This window comes from Pipistrellus kuhlii, unplaced genomic scaffold, assembly GCF_014108245.1.
Source record: "Pipistrellus kuhlii isolate mPipKuh1 unplaced genomic scaffold, mPipKuh1.p scaffold_m20_p_9, whole genome shotgun sequence".
In the NCBI taxonomy this organism is placed as follows: Eukaryota; Metazoa; Chordata; class Mammalia; order Chiroptera; family Vespertilionidae; genus Pipistrellus; species Pipistrellus kuhlii.
This window is the reverse complement of record NW_023425595.1, coordinates 56,748,544-56,769,512: the sequence shown is the minus strand read 5'-3', so window position 1 is coordinate 56,769,512 and position 20,969 is coordinate 56,748,544. Positions and strand designations below refer to the sequence as shown.

The following is a 20,969-nucleotide window of genomic DNA, read 5'->3' as shown; positions in this document are numbered from 1 at the left end:
GTCACAAGATTGTGCTGCATAATGGATTGAGTAAGTAGCAAAGTAAAAATGAAAACACAGTGATGCAAGTCTTAGATTAAAATCTACACAGTAGGTGTTTTTAATGAAAAAAATTAATTTAACAAGTAGCCTAGATCACAGCAAGAAACTGATGGCCCATGTGTCAAAATGTAAGTTTGCTTCTAATAGTAAAACAGCACTATTGCAGCTAATAACATTTGATTTAGATATGTCCTGCATTTTGCTTTCTCTCTCTCTCTCTCTCTCTCTCTCTCTCTCTCTCTCTCTCTCTCTCTCTCTCTCTCTCTCACACACACACACACACACACACACATACACACACACAATGCTGAATGTTTTAGGAACTCTGGGTTATTATTCTCCTAAGAAACTAAAGTAATATTCCCATTGATATTTTTGGTAAATAAATTGATAACTTTGAAAGACTAATAGGCATTTTATTAGTCTATCTTCCATCAACCGGATTTCTAAAATAAATTGGTTATGTTGAGTTAATTTTGAGTCAAGCAATTAAATATGTGCTTACAAAAAGCAGTGACTTCTTTAGGCCTTCTATGTTCTTCTGTCTTCATCTTTAACATCCTCCATATTTCATCAATTGCTTTCTTAATTAACTTCTCCTTAGCACTTCCTATACTCTCACACTATCCCAGGTATACATCGGTTTCATGTTTGTCTTCTCACCTTGAATGTAAAGCCATGAGGCAAGTTACCATTGGCTGTGTGGACTGAACCCCTGGAACCTAGAGGAGTGTCTAACATGGAGTAGGTCATCCAGATATATAAGCTAAGTGAATGAATGAATGAGATGCAGGAGGATTCTCCCAAGAGAGAAATTTAACTAGATGCAAATAACTAACTAACCTTGGCTATTTAATTCTATGTAATAAAACAGAAATATGCAAATTAGGCCAGGATATCAGGACCAGCTCAAGAGGCTGCCTCACGAACAGCTCAGAGCATGCCCTGAGCTCCAGTGAACACACACCACACTCCAGGGCTGGGAGTAGCTCTGAGCAGTCTTGGATCCAGCCCTGGTGCAACCCAGCTCAAAGGCCACTCCTGCTGAAGGTTTTCAGGCAAACACACCACATAGCCTGCACTGGGAGCCTTCTTGCCCTGGGAACAAGGCCCCTAGCAGAGTGTGGTGCTGCCAAGTCTGAGGCCAGTCTTGCCAGAGAGCATCGCTCCTAGCCACCTTGGCCAGACTGTGGCTTTGGCCTGCTCCCAATAGGTTGGAGGCTTAAGCCATCAGTAGGACATCTTCTGAGGGCTCCCACACTGTGAGAGGGGGCAGGCTGGGCTGAGGGACACCACCCAGTGCACAATTTTGTGTACCAGGCCTCTAGTTTAGAAATATTTCAATTAAAAATAATATTAATAACAAATAATAACATAGTGTGCTAATTAGGTGCTTTGCAATTTCCACATTTTCATTCACTTAATGTTCAAAGGTGTGTAGGTATGTACTATTAGTTATTTTACCAATAGAGGAACCAAAAGCATGGGAAAATTCAATACCTTGCCCAAGAAAGGATGGTTAAAGTGCTACCAGACTTTCTGAGTCCAGTGTCTGAGCCATTAGTCTCTGCAGTATCCCACAAAACAGAATCATCTGAAAAGAAAAAGTGGTAGATAAGAAAATATTTGATTCTGGTGAAAAATGTTTCCACTCCTAATAGCAGAACTGCTTCTCAGAAACACATAGCTCTGAGGACATAGCAGATCTGCAGGAAGGGGACATGGATCACAATGGTTCTACTTCTCCAAATGCTATAGATTGAATGTATATGTCCCTGCAATACTCAGATGATGCTAACCTAAGGCCCATGATGACAGTTTTAGGAGTTGAGGTCTTTAGAAGTTGAATTTATTTTGAGGGCAAAAGCCTCATGAATGGATTGACGTCCTTAAAACAGAGATTCCAAAGAGCTGTCTAACCCTTTCTGCCATGTGAGGTCATGGTAAGAAGTCAGCAGTCTGCAAACCAGAAAAGGGCCTTCACCACAATCCACCAATGCTGGCACCTGGTCTTATGCTTCCAGATGCAGAACTGTGAGAAATAAAGTCTTCTTGTTGATGAGTCACCCAGTCTGGCAGTACCATGCATGGACCAAGACACCAAAGAAGAAGTTACTTTCCAGATCACACTTCCTCATGAATGAGAGATTCATCATTGCTTGAGTTCAAGTAAATGCATACTTTTCCCTTACTTTCTTATTCTCTAGGCTCACTCCCTTCCTAGCCCAGCCTCATCCAGTGCTGGTGAAAGAAATTTTCCAGGATATAAACACTGATGCAATCCAAAGTTAAGCAATAAGATTATTACTTTGAAGAAAAAACAAAGGCATGCATATAAATGAGTTGGTATTTCCTAATATGTATACGCCCTGCTTACAAGGAAGGTGGAACATGCTTTGAGTTTCAAATTGCACTCCAAGGCTAGGAGAGAAAAGCCATGGAGGCCGGTGAGTTGTGAGGGTTTTGCTGTGTTTTTTGTTGTTGTTGTTGTTGTGGTTGTTGTTATTTTCTAAAAGGATACATCTTGGGGAAAATTTTTGAAAGTGGCTGGCTTTTGAGGAAGCCATAATTAGATTCTGTGAATGTTTAGGTTAACTAGGAGAATAAAACAGAGGGAGAAGAAAGAGGAGGGATGAGAAAGGGAAGTAGAGAAGGGACCCCAAAGACTTAACTGAGTACTCTGACAAAGGGTGCAGGATGCCCCTGAGATGGGTACCAGCAGCTGCTGTCCACAAGGGAAATAGCCCCCCACTGTTTCCTTCTTTTATTAAGCAGAGGTAAAAAAACAGGAGTCACCCACAGTAAATCTCAGACTTCAGGCACTCAGTGAGCACATGGGTAACACAGAGGGAAGAGTGAGAGATGAGGGTAGCTCAGGATGACTTAACTGCATGGGGAGGGACATTGTATGGACTAAGTTTAAAGGAGGCTCTTCCCTGTTGCTAACTTAAGAAAAAAAATGAGGCTGTTTAGTGACTTGAGGAATTCTTGTGCTTCAAACAGACATAGACCTGAAGAAGAAGAGGAAGGTTTTTGTCGAATCAGTGTCCGAGGCCATGATAAATGTCTTGTTGGATAACTTATTTCATAAAAGAGTGCTGAACCTGGAGGAGATGGAGAAAATAAGAAAGGAAAATGCCACAGTTATGGATAAGGCCCGAGCTTTGATTGATTCAGTCAGTCTGAAAGGGCCCCAGGCAAGCCAAGTGTGTATCACTCTCATTTGTGGAAATGACTCCAACCTTGCAGAGAAGATGGAGCTCCCAGGTAAGGCCTACAATTCGACTAAAGTCCACACAGGCCACGTGTCTTTGACCCACATAGGATGTCTTCATTGGTCATATTAGTTTGCAGACAGTTTCCTTACCTCTGGCTTCAGGGCTCCATTTCTAAGTCAGTGACATTATTGTCTATGCCCTGTCTCCTCACTCTTTATTCCTATTCCTTTAGCCTCAGAGTCTTTCTTTGAATTAAACCTCACATCCCATCCTGAGTATATGGTAACTCAGTTGTTGAAATTTATAGAATAGTCTGATAAATTTCATACCAGTTCTCTAGTCCTCCTGGCAAGGCACTTTACCTATTTATTTATTTAGTTAGCTAGTTAGTTAATTGGTCAGCTAGTTACTTAAGTCTAGGAATCCCTAGAAAAATATATAATTATCTGAGATGAAGACTTAAAGTCTATCATTGAGTAGTTTTATAATTTCTCTCCAAATGTTTGCTCTCCAGGAAGAATAAAATATTTCAATGATGGTGAAGCACTCAGAGAATAATTTCAATGCCGACCAGAAAAGCTAGAATTTTAAATGTGGACTCTTTTATTTGATTGCCCTCTTGCATTTTCTTTTGCATGTTTTTTCCACTAGCCTGGAACTAGGCTGCAGACCATTGTGTAAGGCTCGACCTTGAACTCACATCTTCCTAAGGCCCTGATACAAGACAGACAGGCATCTGACCTGCCCCTTCTCTCCATAGTCCCTAAGTCCCCCCACAGCCGAGATGGGAGCTCTGGCAACACTCAACTGCTGGTCTCTTTTATGCTTCCCAATCCAATCAGAGGAAAAAGTAGATCTTTGAAAGCAAGACATCTTTTTCTCAGGGACTAGGGGAAGCCTATGCCTGTCTTACTGACATACAAAGTTCATCTCTGGGTAACTCCTTGTTTTCCTTTTTATGTTTTATTTTATTATTATTAATTAATGTATTATTATACAAATGTGTGGTTATTTCACCACTGCCCCCACCCCCCCAACACCCTAATCCTAAACTCACTCTCACCCTCTGTTGCCTGTGTCCATTGGTTATGCTTATAGGCATGCATACAAATTTCTGTGTTTTTTTTTTAATACCTTTTATTCCATATAACACTCCCCCAAATTAAAGATAATCAATAACTAACAATAAGCTGTGGGAGTAATTGTATAGTAGCCAAAGTTTCTTCTTCCTTGCCCCACTCCTCTCAGGTCATAGTCCTTGAGTTCTAGAGGCACTTGGACAAACCACTAGAATGAAGCTAACAGGAGGCATCGCCTAGCTGCTGGCCAGCTGATGGCTCCTCAGGCAGACTGTCATGCCTTTGTCTCTTTCTCATTTACTTGGCAATTGTTTTCCAGGCCACATAATTTGGTAATTAGATGACTTATTTGAATGGCTTTAATGGGAGAGATCTTTCTGAAAAAAAGTTCTTGACATGTACACGCCTGCCACCACCAGGCCCTCTCCAGAAAATGTTTTTGAACTTATTGATGGTTAGTTAGTCCAGCAGTCTGGATGGGAAGGGTGGGACAAGCTGCTGTCTGTCCTCTTGGGCTGAGCATTTTGAAGGACAGCTTATGGCTCTCTCTCATTCAGAGCAGGCAAAAGGACAGCCTATGGCTCTCCCTCATTCAGAGCAGGCAAAAGGACCTTAAATTTAATTTTTTTTCTTGAAATTGACAAGCATAATGAATTGTGACCTCATAGGATGCATTGATGCAGATATTAAAATTTACATCATATGATGCCATGTAATATATCCTATAGTTCCTCCAGAAACGACTGGGCCACCTGCGTCAGCAGAAACTACAGATACCCTCAAGCTTTGTACTCATGAAGATTTCCTGAAAGTGTGTAAAGAAAAAGCTGGAGAGGTACTGTGTTCTACCCATAAAATAGAGAAAAAGAGAGAAAGACTTGCTTTGACTAAGTATATGATTTCCTAAAGCACTAATTACAGAGTGGTACTGTGGGGATAGTGCCAATCTTTTTCATAGCTGCTTTGAGCAAGGAGGAACTCAGATAGCCTCACACAGATTGCAATTTTCTTTCAATCCCCTGAAAAAAATATAGTTTCTCTCTTTCAGACTTTTACAATTAGGCTATAGCTGTAGATCAAAGTATTTAGTAATTATTTTCATACTAGTTGAAAAGCCTAGACACAAAACATGACTTAAAATAAAATTAAAGCTTTAAACCTATTTTAGTATTATTTTATCTTGATTTTAGTATTATTTTAGTGTTAAGATAATACTAAAATAATGATGTTACAAAGGCAGAGCATCTTTGAGGTATTTATTTTTAGCTGAAGTCAGTATAAAATGTCTCCTGATTTTTATGAAATTTGATCTGAACCTTGAATATTGAGAATGATTTGTCAAGGTGGAGAAGAGAGAGGAGAAGGTTATGGTTATAATTGCTCCAGTCTCTTCAAGTTTCTTGCATAAAAATTCCAAATATGTTCTAGGTCCACTTCTGGGCTCTTGGAAAATAAATTATTTTATTTATCGGTCTATTTTTATGTAATGTGAAAGTGCAAAATCACTTTCAATTCTCGCTTCTTATGTCAGTTCAATCCATTACAAAGAAAAAATCAGTTCTCTGGTATAAGAGAGGGGATACTGCAGATCTATGAGCCTATAACAAAGCAACAGAGATAAGCATATGGAAGTTTAATAGAGATTAAGGTAAATCAAACTCACTGCATATCTATTTCCTGCAGATCTATCCAATAAAAGAGAAAACGAGCCGCACTCGCCTGGCTCTCATCATATGCAATAGAGAGTTTGATCATCTTCAGCCCAGGAAGGGAGCTGAACTTGACAGCTCAGGGATGGAAGAGTTGCTTGTGGGCCTCGGCTACAGTGTGACTGTGGAAGAGAACCTCACAGCCAAGGTAGGGGCTCCTCACCCACCCCAAACAAGCACATATTCTACACACCCTCCTGCTAACAAATTAACTTTATAAGGATAGCCAGATACTTTACCAACCTTAGGCCACATATCTCTCTGTGTGTAACATGTATGTGAGTATGTGTGTTTATAAAATGAAATTATTAGACAGGGGAACTCTCTGTCTCCTTTGAACTCCAAATATCCTCAATTCCATAAAACTAGACACAAAATGACTGGCATTCATACCTATATAATTCTTATATCCAAGGTGGGGTGATTAGGATTCATATCCAATATTCCCAGGAAATTCTACAGTAATGAATGTTCAAAAGGAACGTACTCACCATGTAAATATTGAGTCCTAACTGGGTCCCAGGGTCTATTTTTGGTGCTGAGGATAGGTCTGTGAATGAGATAGGATATTCCAAGTTCAAATTGATTTAGGTTTACTGGTCAGAAGTCAATCATATAAAAAGAAAAACAGAAAATTTCAGAGATTTGATGTGTCTTGTTTCTCTCTATAAGAGTGAAAATGAAATTAAAAGTAAGTGGAAAAAGAAAAGACAACATAAAAGTGCATTGGTGAGTGGGGAGTAATTGCTTTGATGGAACTGTCAGGAAAAGCCTTGTCAGGAGACAGTATGGGACCTCACAGATGGCTACCAGTAACAAGAGAGGTCTGGGAATATGTGAATATAGTACATTCCAATAAGGATGACTATCATGAGAAGTCTGAACTACATAAGAAACTGGCACATGAAATCTACAAAAATATCAGGGTAAGGAGAGCCTAGAGAGGGTGGCAGAAGGGAGTATACATAATTCAAAAGGTTGATGTTATTCTAAGTACAGTGGCAAGGGATGTTGAAGGGAAGTGGTATGATACATTTATGATGTATGCCTCCTATTAAGTAATTAGACAGAAGACAGAGATAGAAAGAAAAAAGTATGTGAGTGAAAATAAACAAATGTAAAAGACATCAAGACATCAAATGTATGTGTGTGAGACAAGGGTTTATTTAATATGTGCGTGTTTGTGTGTGAGAGCGTGTGTGTGTGTGTGTGTGTGTGTGTGTGTGTGTGTGTGTGTGAAATTGGTGAGAAGAAAGAGGGCAGCTCATATAATGTTCGCAGGAGCAGGTCCTTGAGCCCCCAGCTCCACTGTCGGAAGACAAACCAAACCATCATTGAGCACCACTATCTGAAGCACAGTGACTGGAACATTTCAGGTGACTCTTACACTGCTCAGGACAAATAGGGGGTCAGATTGGTGGTAATGCCGGTCCTTTTAGAGTAACATTCTGTGGCCTTTTTCAGGAGATGGAGTCAGTGCTGGTGACATTCGCTTCCCACAAAGACCACAGCACCTCAGATAGCACATTCCTGGTGTTCATGTCTCATGGCCTCCTGGATAGACTCTGTGGGACTGGGCATAGCGACGAACACCCAGACGTGCTGCCTTATGACACCATCTTTCGGATATTCAACAATCGTAACTGCCCCAGTCTCAAGGACAAGCCGAAGGTCATCATTGTCCAGGCCTGCAGAGGTGGTGAGTTCTGACAGGGAAAATCCAAAGGGCATGAGGGGTTTGCAGTGCTTTGTGATGTATGATTTGCTTGTGGGGGAAACAAGCCTAGACCCCATTCAATGCAAATAAAGTGAATCAAATTTTTGGGAAACTCCACAGGGTGTTGGTATCATGAGAGATTTTTTTTTTTTCTGCTAAGAAATATCTAATCAATTTAACCCAAAGTAATGGTGAAGGAGATTTTCAAAATCCCTAAATCAAAGTTGAACACAAATATTTAAACTTTGGAATAAGGGCATGTTAATGACAGCCTTACTGGCCAATGTATCACAGGCATGTTGACATTCTCTGGCTTGAGAAGAATTCCCTTGGAAAGTGGGACTGTTCTATAGGAGCAGCACCCTTTCTGCTCGGGTGTTACTGAAAGGGAAGTGAGTAGGAAAATGTGGGCACTTGGCATTGCTGTCAACATTTCCTTTGTTTTTGCTGACTTCCAATATCCTCCTAGCATTTAGGAGTAGTGTTAGGAGGAAAAAGCAGATTTAGCCTACCTGAAAAGTGGTAACCAGGCTCTGAAATTATGCAGATATGGTTTTAAGTCCTTTGTTCTTCTTTAGGAAAGGAGTTCTTCCAGTATTCTGGTACTATCACTATTTGCTGGTAAGATGCTGCCACTATTAATTGGCACATTGTTCAAAGACAGTAGAGAGAGGTCATGGTATGTGTATGGGGCAAGGGTTTATTTAGTGTGTGTGTGTTTGTGTGTGTGTGTGTGTGTGTGTGTGTGTGTGTGTGTGTGTGTGTGTGAAACTGGTGAGAATAAACATTTAAAAAGAATGAGGTAGGCCATGTGACAGCCATACTGAGGCAGGCACACAGTTTGCACAAAGTTAATGTCTCTACAGAAAACCGCGGGGAAACCTGGGTCAGTGACTCTCCAGCAGCCGTGATGGACAGCTCTTCACAGTCAGCTGAGAGCCTGGAGGACGATGCTGTTTACAAAGCTCATGTGGAGAAGGACTTCATTGCTTTCTGCTCCTCAACCCCACGTAGGTTGTCCAGTTACAGACAAGGGTTTGTGGGCCTATGGCCCCCTGGGAATGAGTCTAGAATAATGCAATAGCATCCTTGCAGCAGGGCATAAGACATATTGTGAGGGCTTTCAAAACCATTTACATTTATCTGATCTATGGAAACAGAGGGTCTATATTTTCCACTTTTTAAAACTGTACTTTTATTATAAGTTGTGCACTTTATGGTCAAAGATATACCACATATTAGAACATCCCAATACAAGAAATCAGATCCTCATACACCATTTAAAAAACAAATTTGATTCTATTTTATATCAAATCTATTTAACATTTTGAGTAGGGATTTAATGGATCCTGGGACTGGCTGCCCTCCTTAAATTACCAACAGCAGCTCCTTTTCTCTTTGGTTCTCATTAGATGCTCTTTAGAGGGAGCCATTGCTTGGCTCTGCAGGAGGAGATCCTTAAAAAGAGGAGGAAAATTATGCTCTGGGCTTAGCAGGCCTAATAATAGGGATCAGTGCTTAGTCCTTGACCTCTAGGTAGTCATCTTAAGAAGGCTCTCACATTTGAATGTTCCTACTTTGCAAATTTTGTTTTAAATCTTTTCTGTTTGAAACCATTTCATGGAGGTTTTTATTTTTTATTTTCTTCCCTCACTCAAGGAGTTAAGATATTTTTTCCATTACTTTCAAAGGCAGTGGAAAATAAGGTTAGGGAAGGGAAGGGAGAGAGAGAGAAACATCCATGTGACAGACACATCAATTGGTTGCCTTCCACAAGCCCCCTGACCAGGGGGCAGGGATATGACCTGCAACCCAGGTTTGTGTCCTTGCCCAGAAATTAGACTTGAGACTCTTCAGTGTGCAGATCATGCTCTAACTGAGCAATACCAGTCAGGGCTCGTGGAGTTTTCATAGACATACAAAATGTTGTATATACTCAATGTATATAACACAGTGAGTTTGCATATAATTTATACCAGGTCACAACAATTTATGCTATAAAGATATCCCCCTCTTAAAGCTTCCTTTGAATTTGTTCACCTACCTTGCTTATACTATTGTGAAAGAGTCTTCTATGTACTCTGTAAACAACTTGGAAGCCAGGGAGCCATTTTTTGTTGCTTACTGTATAAGCATGGGGAAATTCTTTAATCGTCTGAGCATCCATTATTTCCTTTGTAAAATAGGATACTTTTAGCTATTTCTGAAGCCTCTTTTTAAAACCTAGTGAATGAGCATGAAGCATCTAGTAAGAGTCAGTTCCAAGAATATAATGCAATCATTATGAAATCCTTGTGAGTTATCCCTTCAGTAAAATCTCTGCCAGCAAATATATATATATATATATATATATATATATATATATATATATATATATATATATATATATATTTCTTTTTGGAAAATTAGTTGATGTAGACATGTGTTTCCCTTAAATTGTCAATTTGATTCCAAAACTATGCTTAAAAAGCACAAAAACTACATAAAACAAATGTGTGATAAAAGAAAACATTCAAGGGCACAGCCCAAAGCTAACCACCCCTTATCTTCCTAGATAACATGTCCTGGAGAGACCCTAGTACAGGTTCTCGCTTCATCTCACAGTTAATCAGATGCTTCCAACAGTATTCTTGCTGCCTTCACCTCGAGGAAGTATTTAGGAAGGTAAGCTTTTTTCTTCTGCCTTTTCTAATTGTGTGTGTGTGTGTGTGTGTGTGTGTGTTCAGAAAGCTTTACTATTATTCTTATTTCAAATAATAATGACAGGCTTTGTCAGGCAAACAAAAGTAGAACAGTGCCTGCTTTCTATTATGAAAGGGTTGACATACGAATTAGGAAAAGTAAATTTCACCCCATAATTGCATGAGATAGAAATAGAATAAAATAATTGAACATGAAGCTTATTTATTATGGGGTATACATATTTTTAAAGTCCAGGAATGGAAAGTATTTTGAGGTGGTTTCTATGTCTTACTTTATTGAAAAAAAACACCATACTGGGTGTTTTTGTACTCGTTAATTATTGCTAACCTGTAACTCCGGTGTAAATGACATATTGTGTCATAAGACTATTCAGGACCATTTTATGAGACAGATGGATACTAAACAAGTAGGCCAGCAAACACATGTGTCTTCACAGATTGTGAGAAGCTCCATAACAAAAGACTGAGAGCATGTGAAAGAGAGAAAAGGAGAAGGGATTCTTTGAATGGTTTGGTCCAGAAAGGAAGACCAAATTCCTTTATCACCTCAGGCAATTCCTTATTCCCCCTCCCTCCTAATCTGTTTTTCTCCATCTTTCTGACCACCACTCTTTAGCCATACATTACGTTTGCTTTTACCTGTACTTATTCACTTGAACGCAAGTTTCATGAAGACAGGAATTTGCTCAACACCTCAACAGGATAGTACATAGGAATTAATATTTATTCAATAAATCAATGCATGAGTATAATACATTTTTCCCTTTAGTGTATTAAGAAGATGGGACACTAGAGCTGTTTTTTTATTTTTTATTATTTTTTAAAATATATTTTTATTGATTTTGAAGAGGAAAGGAGAGGGGAGAGAGATAGAAGAAAAAATGATGAGAGAGGATGCTTGAGTCCACAGGCCCACACTCTATCTGTTGAGCTAAACCAGCTAGAGCTGTATGGTTGTTTTTAAATAGAAAACTGTAAGAGTGCAGTATCACTCTGGGCAAAGAGGAACCTGCCTTTAGTAAACAGGACAAGATTGCATTGTAACACTAGTTAGGGTCTCCATGAATGAGAACTTTGGAAATTAAGTCCTGTTGGATGAGAAGGAATTAGACATTGTACTTCCAAAGGCATTGCTAGAAGAAGTCTAGAAATAGTGTGATCAGCAGGGAGACTTCATCATCCTTACCACTTGCTTGTGGGAGTGGGTTTGTTGAATATCCTGGGTAAAGGAAATTTCTGAGACGTACATGGGAAGGTGATATATTATAGGAAGCTTCATTTCTGTGCAGTTATACCCCTGATTTCCCAAGGTCCCATTTCCATTTGTCCTGCCAAGAAAGAAAGTACCACTTTGTTTTCAGCAGTTCTGAAATCAAAGCCAGTGTCCAGAGTTCTGATCCATGTCTCCACAATCAAATAGATTAACAAGATACTTTAATTTGTGTTACCAGTTATAGCCCAATATGTGTGAAGTCCATATGGCTGTGGGCCATGCAGCTATAGAGACAACAGGGACAGGAATAAAGCCAAAGGAGCATGAGAACCAAGAGAGCCACACAAGTGAGGGAACTTCCTTACCAACTAGTTTATGCATTCCCAAATTTGAGCCAGCTTCAATTGGCCTGCCTAGTCTAGCCAAATCCATTGCTCCCCTGTCTTCACTGATGGGCTCTTTCCCCTGTAACTCAAACTCCTTGTGTGTGCCTTCATCTCCCATTTGTTGGATCCCTTCCCCCAGGGGTCCACAGGGAATGGGCCCATGAAATTGCAGCTTCCTGGTGAAGCTGCCCACACAACATGCTTAAAGCGCCTTGTCTCTCCCCTCTGCTCCTGTTCTATTGTTAATAACTAGCCAATTTCAATGGTATTAATAGAATCTCATTTATCTGTCCATGAGGATAAACTTCAGAGGTCAACTTGTTGGTTACGATGTGAAAGTTGTTGTGTTCCTGTTTTAGGAACAATATTTGAGTTAGTGCCTTATTGACTTCAGGATTAACCTTGCATGTTGAAGGTAGAGCATTTTTGAGATCCAGTTTTCATGAATTGACTCCAGATCAGCCAAGATCTGTAGACCTGAAATCCAAAATAGAAAAGTGAAGTTTGAAAGTCCTGGGGTTAGGCATGAGGTGCTTATTTGGAGATAAAGAGTAATTCTGACATGGGAGCTACTTCTAAACAGTAGGGTAACAGTGACAGAGTTAGAATATCCATTGGCTTGGTCCCATCATTCCAGAATTGTTTTGGCTCATGATGAAAAATGTTTTCTGAGCGTGGATAAGATTTAAGTTTCATCTAGAACCTTTTTTTTTTTAAGGTACAACTATCATTCGAAAAGCCAGATGTTAGAGCCCAGATGCCCACCATTGAACGACTATCCATGTCAAGATATTTCTATCTTTTTCCTGGCAAATGAAAATAGTAAGGATCAAAGCTGTTGATGTGTATAATAAATGGGAACGTAATACTGGTGATGAGGTTCAACAGCTAATGACAGCCAATTGCTTGGGTAGAAAAATTAATGTTGCTTATTGATGTAGTTTAGAGACTCGTTGTTACTCGTAGGTATTTTTTTCCTCTACTTATATGAACCTGAATCCTCCACATTTGATTAACAGTTAATCAGTCAGCCAATCAAGGAGATAAGCCATACTAAGACCGGGAGTTATAAACAATCAAGGACACATGGTAGTAATTAATAAAGCAAAAATGTACTTATGCTTCCACTGTTATTTTATATTTCTCTCTCTCTTAGCTTACACACGCACACACACACACACACACACACACACACACACACACACTGAGTTACCAAACATTGCCTCAGATCTTGAAAAAGCAAAAAACAAAAACATAAAATAGAGATGACTGAGACTGAAGCAGGATATTGTTCCTTTAAGTGCAAATATCACATTACTGACTTTGAGTTCCTAATATCAAGACTATAAAATACACCCTGGACTGTAATTCTTGTGTTGATGTAGATTCTAATTTTCTGATATTTCTCAAAATGTAGATTGCAGAGTGTGCTCTCAGATCCTTAATTACTGCTCTGAAACCCTTTCTAGCACCCATGGCAATACTAACACACAATTATTGTTTTTGGTAAATATATTTTAGAATGGGTCTGAGGAATTTAGACCCAACTATTACTTTACTCACTCATAACAGCTTAATATCATGTGATATTTTATAAGTATATTGTTAATCTCTCTTTCAACAGCATGATTAAAATTATATTTTATAGTAAAATTTATCTCACTACTTTAAATCTTGCTTTTGCTTCTGAAAGCTCATTCTCTAGTAAGTGGAAAGAGACTATAAAGTAGTGGAAAGAGACTATAAATACACAAACTATATATATATAGTTTTCTTATTTTTTTTCTTAGCTCTTACCTCTCTCTCTATATATATGTAAGAAAAAAAAATAAATGAGGTTAAAATGATGAAAAAGATGAATCTTGTACTACTAATAATGGATACATTATTCAAGAAAGGCTCCTTAGAAGTGATAAAATAAACCAGAACAGGGCATGAGCAGAGTGGGCTAGTGAACCTTGTGATTCTCTGCAGAACTGTGTTCTAGCACCCCTGAGACTAGCAAGTACAAATGCCCTGAGGCAGAAATGTGCTTCACATCTTTAAAGACCCACCAAAAGGCAGTGCATTGGGGGGAATGGCAGAGACATATTCAGAAAATGGTGAAAAGTCTGGTCACATGAGCTTGGTGATCACCTGTAATCCTGAAATCCTGAGTGAGATAGGAAACCCTTTGAGTTCTTGTGAACAGATAAATTAGAACAAATTAGATTTTACAAACATCACCCTGTGAACTTTTCTGAATATACTGTAAGGGTCACTGTTGTGCAGTCAAATGCTGGGTTCAAAATAAGACCACCGGAGGCTGATGATTAAAAAAAAAAACAAATAAAAAACACACACAAAAAAACACACACAAGGATTTATTTAACTGGCCAGGAGGGCCTCAAGAGCACCACACACAGGTGGAGTCCACAGGACTGCGCTGTTGCAGGTGTAGGCAGTCCTTTTAAAGGTCCAAACCACAAGAATTTTCCTTTGTTCTAAATTCTAAACTCTAAAGGCTGGGAACAGCCCGCAGGGTTATTCCCAGGCATATCCTGCTGGGTATTGGAGTGTAGCCCTACCTTGTGATAGCAGAGAGTACAGAAGCAGAGCTCAGCAGTTAATCTGTAAAGGATATCTGCAGTTTCTACTCCTGAAGCTACTGAGTCAGTGGGAATCAATCTCCTGTAGGAAAATTGCCTTAGCCTCCAGGTTTCAACCTGGAAGCTGAGGCAACTACCCTACCTTTAAGCAAGTGCAGAAGCCAGAATAGCAGGGTTAACATTCAAACAGCAGTTTATGGTTGCTACCAAGTATGGTTGCTACCATATTTCAGTCACTGGAGTAAAGGAAGTGGCAAAAGCACATGGAAGAGGATGAAAGGGGAATGATGGTCAGGGACGGATTGAAGGCTTCTGGGAATTACTATCCTCACCTTCTGTATTTTGTGTTTTGTTTTTTGATTTTTTTTTTCCTTCTTTTACAGGGAATTACAGGCAGTCCTGACCTTCTTTACCAAATTCTCAAAGCACCTTTACCAGTATGGAATACATATTTAAACTTTTGTATTTAAATAAAAAATGAAAACACATAAACTGCGTCTTTGGGTCCTTTAATAGACTAGAATTTCAGTGAAGAATGTGGATGTATGGAAATGAAGTGGAGTGAGCTATCTGCATTTTCCAGCTTAGGACTCATGCACTCCCTGCATTTCCTGAGTGCAGAGAGCTGGCCTTGACTGTCCCTCAGCAGCTGTGCCTAGGTGGAAGACAAGAACATAAACTGGTCAGCTCCTCAGCTGTATCCTTATCCAACCCATGTCTAGTGTGGTTCAGAGAAGTTTTCTGATTTATTATTAAACCATCATAAATCCAGATAACATTTTCATCAGTAAACTATTATTTTAGCAAATTATTCCCATGTATCTTTTTATCAATTAATTAAATTTCTTGTTATTTTCTTTCCAGATGATTGCATATTTCCAAACTTTATTCTTTAACAAGCTCTTGGATATTGTCTAAAATGATGTGGTATTTGGTTCAATATGGGATGACCTTACTGTATTTGTATAGAAATACAAATATTATCTGATAAAATATGGAAAGAGAATGGGGAGTGTCAACAATGGGACAGAGAATATAAAAATTTCTGGAAAGGTGAACATTGGTAGAGGAATTTTCCCACCATGGCTATCAGAGCTACTAAGTAAGTACAACTTCTGTTATATACACATATAATGTTGAGTAAATATTTGAGTACATAGCTGAAATGAATTAAAAATAAGATGCTCTCAGTTTCAAATATAACAATAATCATTAATATTTATTAAAAATAATTTAACAATAATATTTAATATTAATTCTGTATAATTTAAGTCTATATTAACATTATTTTTAATAATTTTGATTACTGTAAAGGATTTTATATTTAAGAAATCAATTTGACCATCACAGCAACCCTGCAATGTAATTACTATCAATATCTCTATTCTACCTCTACTAAAATAAAGTAATATAGAGTTTAAATGACTTGCCAAAAGCCACTCAGTTAGTAGATTGTTACAGAATGATTTCAACTCAATTTGACTTTCTCTAAAATCTGAGTTATTGACCACTGTTGTGCATTGTCTCTGCACAGCCATGAAAAACATAAACTATCAGAGTTCTGAATTATAAGGGTTAATTGAATTTTGAATTGTCATGTTAACTTACACTACAAAGATTCACAATGTATTCATATATTCCTGGACTTGGCTGTCTGTGTAGAAACATGAGACACCTCACAAAGATCTAAAAACACATATGATAGAGCATTCATTCTTCTACTGTGTGGTAATATTAAAAATCCAATAACATAAAGATTTTCACACATCACAATACAGTTGGAAAAAATGCACACACATACAAATATATATTAATATCTCATATGCATATACTAGCTGCATACACATGTTAGCATATAAAAACAAGAAATAAAAAAAATAAACTAAGCATTAGACTTGATAAGTCATAAAAATAGTGAACTGATGAAGAAATAGAAAAATGGAAATAGAACTTAAACACAAAAAATCACTGAGATGTCCTGAATCAAACAAACAAAATATACTGAGCATATCAAGAAAAGCAAAATCTGGTCTTTAAAAAATACTAATAGCCGACATTCAGTAAGTTTGAGTATGAAAAATAAGAATTAGTAGAAACACAATATTTTAGATAAAAATGAACCATAAATACAAATAAAATAAATATAGTAAAATTATAAAATTGTCTCCATACATAATATAAATGATTTTCTAGAAAAGGTAAAGTAACAAAATTAATCCATGAAGAAATAAAAAGACAAATGTATCAATAAACATTAAACAGCTTATTTTTTTGTATATATACTTGCAAAAGTATAACAGATATAAATAAATAAATAATAATTAAATATATTGTAAAACTTCTAAGAAAGTGCTGAGAATAACTTTATATAAATACTTCCATATAATAAAAATGGAAATAACATCTTTAAATTGTTTTATGGGGCTAGTACAAAACTGATACAAAACTAGAGAATGGAGGCAAAGTTAGAAAAACATAGGCTGATTCTCAGGAACATTGATGTAAATACTCTAAATAAAGTGTTGACAAAACCAATACAGCCACATGTTTGTAAAAATAATAATTTTTAGATAGTATTTGCTCTGGGAATATAGTTATAGTTGAATAACAGAAATATTTATGGTTGCAATACTCAAATTAAGAGATTAAAGGAAAAATATATTTTAAAATGTTTAAGAAAGCATTTAATAATATTCAAAATTCTTTAGTGATTTAAAATTAAACTTTAGATATGTAGGAAGAAAAGCAATTCCTAAAATTAACAGGATGTACATAATAAAAGCTTAATAGTAAAATAAGAATAGAGAAAAAAACAATATGAGAAAATAAGGGTCCCTCAAAAATGTATATTACAATAACATCTGATAGCTCAATTTTGAAAATGAAATATATTTTAATAAGCATTGCCTGTATAATTATTCAAAGTATGTGTACACATTTTGGGAAACCCTATATATATATCCTTCTTGTGCAGAAATATTACAGAATTATCTTATCTAATAAAATAGTAATATATAAATTGACAGTCATTCCAACACTCAAGATGGCCACCCCCATGTGGTCAAAGATGGCTGCTCCTCCTGTGGACACAAGATGGCCACCACAACAAGATGGCCTGCAAAGGGAGGGCAGTTATGGATGGTCAGGCGAGCAAGGGAAGGCAGTTAGGGGCCACCGGGGTGGCAGAGAAAGGCAGTTGTGGGAAATGAAGCCTACAAGGGAGGACAGTTCGGCGGGACACAGGCCAGCAGGGGAGGGAAGTTGTGGGCAATCAGGCCAGTAGGGGAGGGCAGTTAGGAGGGATCCGGCCTAAAAGGGGGAGCAGTTAGGGGTGACAAGGCCAGCAAAAGATGGCAGTTGGGAGAGATCAGGCCTGCAGGGCAGGACATTTGGAAGGGACCCAGGCCTGCAGGGGAGAACAGTTGTGGGAGACCAGGTCTATAGGGGAGGGCAGTTAGGGGTTCCTGGGCCGGCAGAGGATGGCTGTTGGGGGGGGACCAGGCCTACAGGAGAGAGCAGTTAAAAGTGACCAGGCCAGCAGGGAAGGGTAGTTAGGGGTGACCAAGCCAGAAGGGGAGGGCAGTTGAGAGTGACCAGGCCTGCACGCGAGGACTGTTAGAAGCAACCAAGCTGGAAGGGGAGGACAGTTAGGGGTGACCAAGTCAGCAAGGGAGGGCAGTTAGGGGCAATCAGGCAGGGGAGCAGTAAGGTGTTGACCAGGTTTGTAGGGGAGTGATTGGGATGATTAGGTTGGCAGGCAGAAGCTGTTAGGAGCAATCAGGCAAGCAGCAGGTGAGCAGTTGGGAGCCAGCAGTCCAGGATTGTGAGAGGGATGTCTGACTGCCTGTTTAGGCCCGATCCCAGTGGGACATCCCTCAAGGGTCCCAGTCTGAAGAGAGTACAGGCTGGGCTGAGGGACACACACACACAATAATAAAAGGCCAAGAGGCATCCCTACCAAAACAACCAAACAACCAGTAACCATTGGGGACCTCTGTCACAATCTGGGCTATGGCCTGTTGGTAAACCGAGAGCAGCCCCTCACCTGGGCCAGCCCAGCACCCCAGAGGGGAACCAGCCATAAACAAGAGCTTGACCTGTCTGCAAAGCACTGGCGGCCCCTCACCAAGGCAGAGTTGGTGCTGAGGGCTGGGCGTGTAGTGCAGTCTTTTAAAAATAAAGACAGACCCATTGGTGCTAGAAGGTGCCTCCCTGCACTGGCTGCCCGGCCTTCACCCCAACCCTATGAGGAGCCCTAGGCAGAGCCCCAGCCTTAACAGCTCGGTGGGGGAGGCCCTGGAGGGGTGGAGAGGTTCCTGCTACAGTCAGTGTAGTGATGCCCGTTACCTTTGCTGGGGAGGCCACCAGGGCTCTGGTGTGTTCAGAGCAGCCTGTTCATGCGGGGCACAGGGTGTGCGGACACACATACGTGGGCGGCGCAGGCATCAGGTGGACATTTGTGCGTGAAAAAGTGTGCATACATCTTTGTGTGCATAAGTACATATGTTTCTTAAAAGCATACCTGGAAAGGTGCGTTATTGGTAATAGGCAGTTTTCAAAATGTAATCCAGAGCAAGGGATCTGTAGTGAAAACGCACACACACGAGAAAACGTTTTTGATATTAAAATCACAGAGCTGTAATTCAAGTGTTCATGCCCAAATGTATTTATGTTTGATTCATAGTACAAATGAGTTAGTAAATACGGTTGAACAGAGGCTTACTGGAGAAAATAAATCTTTTGGCTTTTGGTAGTAACAAGATATAAAATCTTGTCTTTCTAGAGAATGAAGGGGTGGTGTGGTTAACAGATTCAGCAAAAGATTCTGGAAACAGCTTCTCATTGGCTCCAGAAGATTTTGAAGATGATGCCATTAAGAAAGCCCGTAGAGAGAAGGATTTTATTGCTTTCTGTTCTTCAACACCAGGTAATGGGTGCCTGTGTAGGACACCTTTCTGGGCATTGCCAATACAGAAATTCACACACACACACACACACACACACACACACACACACACACTGCAGTGAATGGGTGTCTGTTGAACTTTCTATGACACTTCAGAAGAACAACTAAAGCAGTCCTCCTAGTTTAAATTATCAATTATCCGTACCCACAGAGATCACATATACTTTCACTAAATTAGTAATTAGTAAACTCCCATGGTGCAAAAATAGTTTCCTGAAACTGCTTGGGATCAAATGAGAAATATCTATGCTGAAGTAAATTAGAAGCTGACTTCACGTAGGGAAGGTATGCAATGTTGAGATCAATCAGCAATTCAATTTGCCTGGACATCAGCATGTATTTACAGAAAAGTAAAATTAGGGACAGGGAGAGATTCCAGTGTCAATGGACAGTTGTGTGTGCGTATGTGCATGTGCAAAGGGTGGGCAAGGTTGGGAAAGAAAACCTCAACTTCATCCTTATCAAGGACTCAAGGCCTCACATAGTAAATGGGAGCTACTAAAGGATGCTTTCTGCTGGTTCATTGCAGAGCATGCTGCTCTTGTCTCAAAGTTCAGCAATCAGATGTCCCTTTCTCAGGGTCAGCTGATATAGACTGAGATGTGGCCATGAAATGATGAAAGTTTGGTTTTAGATGTCTCTCTCTTTCACACAGTAGGGCAATATTTAGACATAGCCTGGTCTCTTCCTTCTGTCCCCATGAGTAGAGTGATCTTTTAACTTGCATTTCTTTTAGCAGAACACTTTTTTAAAATATGTGTGTGTGTGTGTGTGTCTGTGTGTGCGTGTGTGTGTGTGTGTGTTTTCTTGTAGGAAACCAGGATCCTGTCATTTTTGGAATTATGTCTGCAGGAAACATGCATTTCTTTCAACTTTTTAATAAATCTGAAATTTAGAAAAAGTTGTTAAGCTGTTTTTCTACTCTGAGAAGTTATGGAGTGGGATTTGGAGCTTATAATGGATCTGGAGACCTTATATTTGATCCACGATCAATGAACAACCTAATAGCACCATTCATTTTTTCTAGAAACCATTCTCTGGGCTTTCAGTTATAGGGATACAGATGCTAAAATCAGTAGCTACCTGACTTCAAAGAATCTGCTGCTCACCAGGAGGGATGCAGAGTATAATAAGTGATGTATCCAAAATGCTAGAGTTTACCACTGCCAGAAACTCCATATTTTGATCCTTTCTTAAGATATTTTAGGCCTGCAAAGTAATTTTGACTCAACTCCAGGCAGCTCACAGTGTACAGAGCTATTTGGAACAGAACCCAACAAACACAAAACAATTAGCTTACCATACATGACATCACATGTATTGTATACAAAATAATATTCTTGTGAGGT

The 20,969-nt window shown here is 39.1% G+C and overlaps 1 protein-coding gene across 3 annotated transcripts; it reads left to right on the top strand.

Annotated features, from left to right (window-relative positions):
* The first annotated feature begins 2,404 nt into the window (after nucleotides 1-2,404).
* On the top strand, nucleotides 2,405-15,780 carry LOC118713780 (caspase-1-like). 3 transcript variants are annotated; one of them, XM_045577513.1, is made up of 9 exons: nucleotides 2,405-2,489; nucleotides 3,046-3,309; nucleotides 5,068-5,174; nucleotides 6,023-6,196; nucleotides 7,513-7,747; nucleotides 8,632-8,775; nucleotides 10,320-10,429; nucleotides 12,785-12,888; nucleotides 15,519-15,780. In XM_045577513.1, exons 1-8 carry the CDS (start codon nucleotides 2,480-2,482, stop codon nucleotides 12,881-12,883), a joined length of 1,143 nt encoding a protein of 380 aa, XP_045433469.1. In that variant the 5' UTR covers nucleotides 2,405-2,479; the 3' UTR covers nucleotides 12,884-12,888; nucleotides 15,519-15,780. The 3 variants fall into 3 exon arrangements, with proteins under 3 accessions (XP_045433469.1, XP_045433470.1, XP_045433471.1); XM_045577514.1 differs by lacking the exon at nucleotides 15,519-15,780 and adding an exon at nucleotides 15,038-15,143; XM_045577515.1 differs by lacking the exons at nucleotides 12,785-12,888; nucleotides 15,519-15,780 and adding an exon at nucleotides 15,038-15,143.
* The last annotated feature ends 5,189 nt before the right edge of the window (nucleotides 15,781-20,969 follow it).

Coding starts and splice junctions, on each gene's coding strand:
- LOC118713780 (XM_045577513.1), top strand. Junction 3,310..5,067: donor AGAGAAGATGGAGCTCCCAG/GTAAGGCCTACA, acceptor TATATCCTATAG/TTCCTCCAGAAACGACTGGG. Junction 6,197..7,512: donor AAGAGAACCTCACAGCCAAG/GTAGGGGCTCCT, acceptor GGCCTTTTTCAG/GAGATGGAGTCAGTGCTGGT.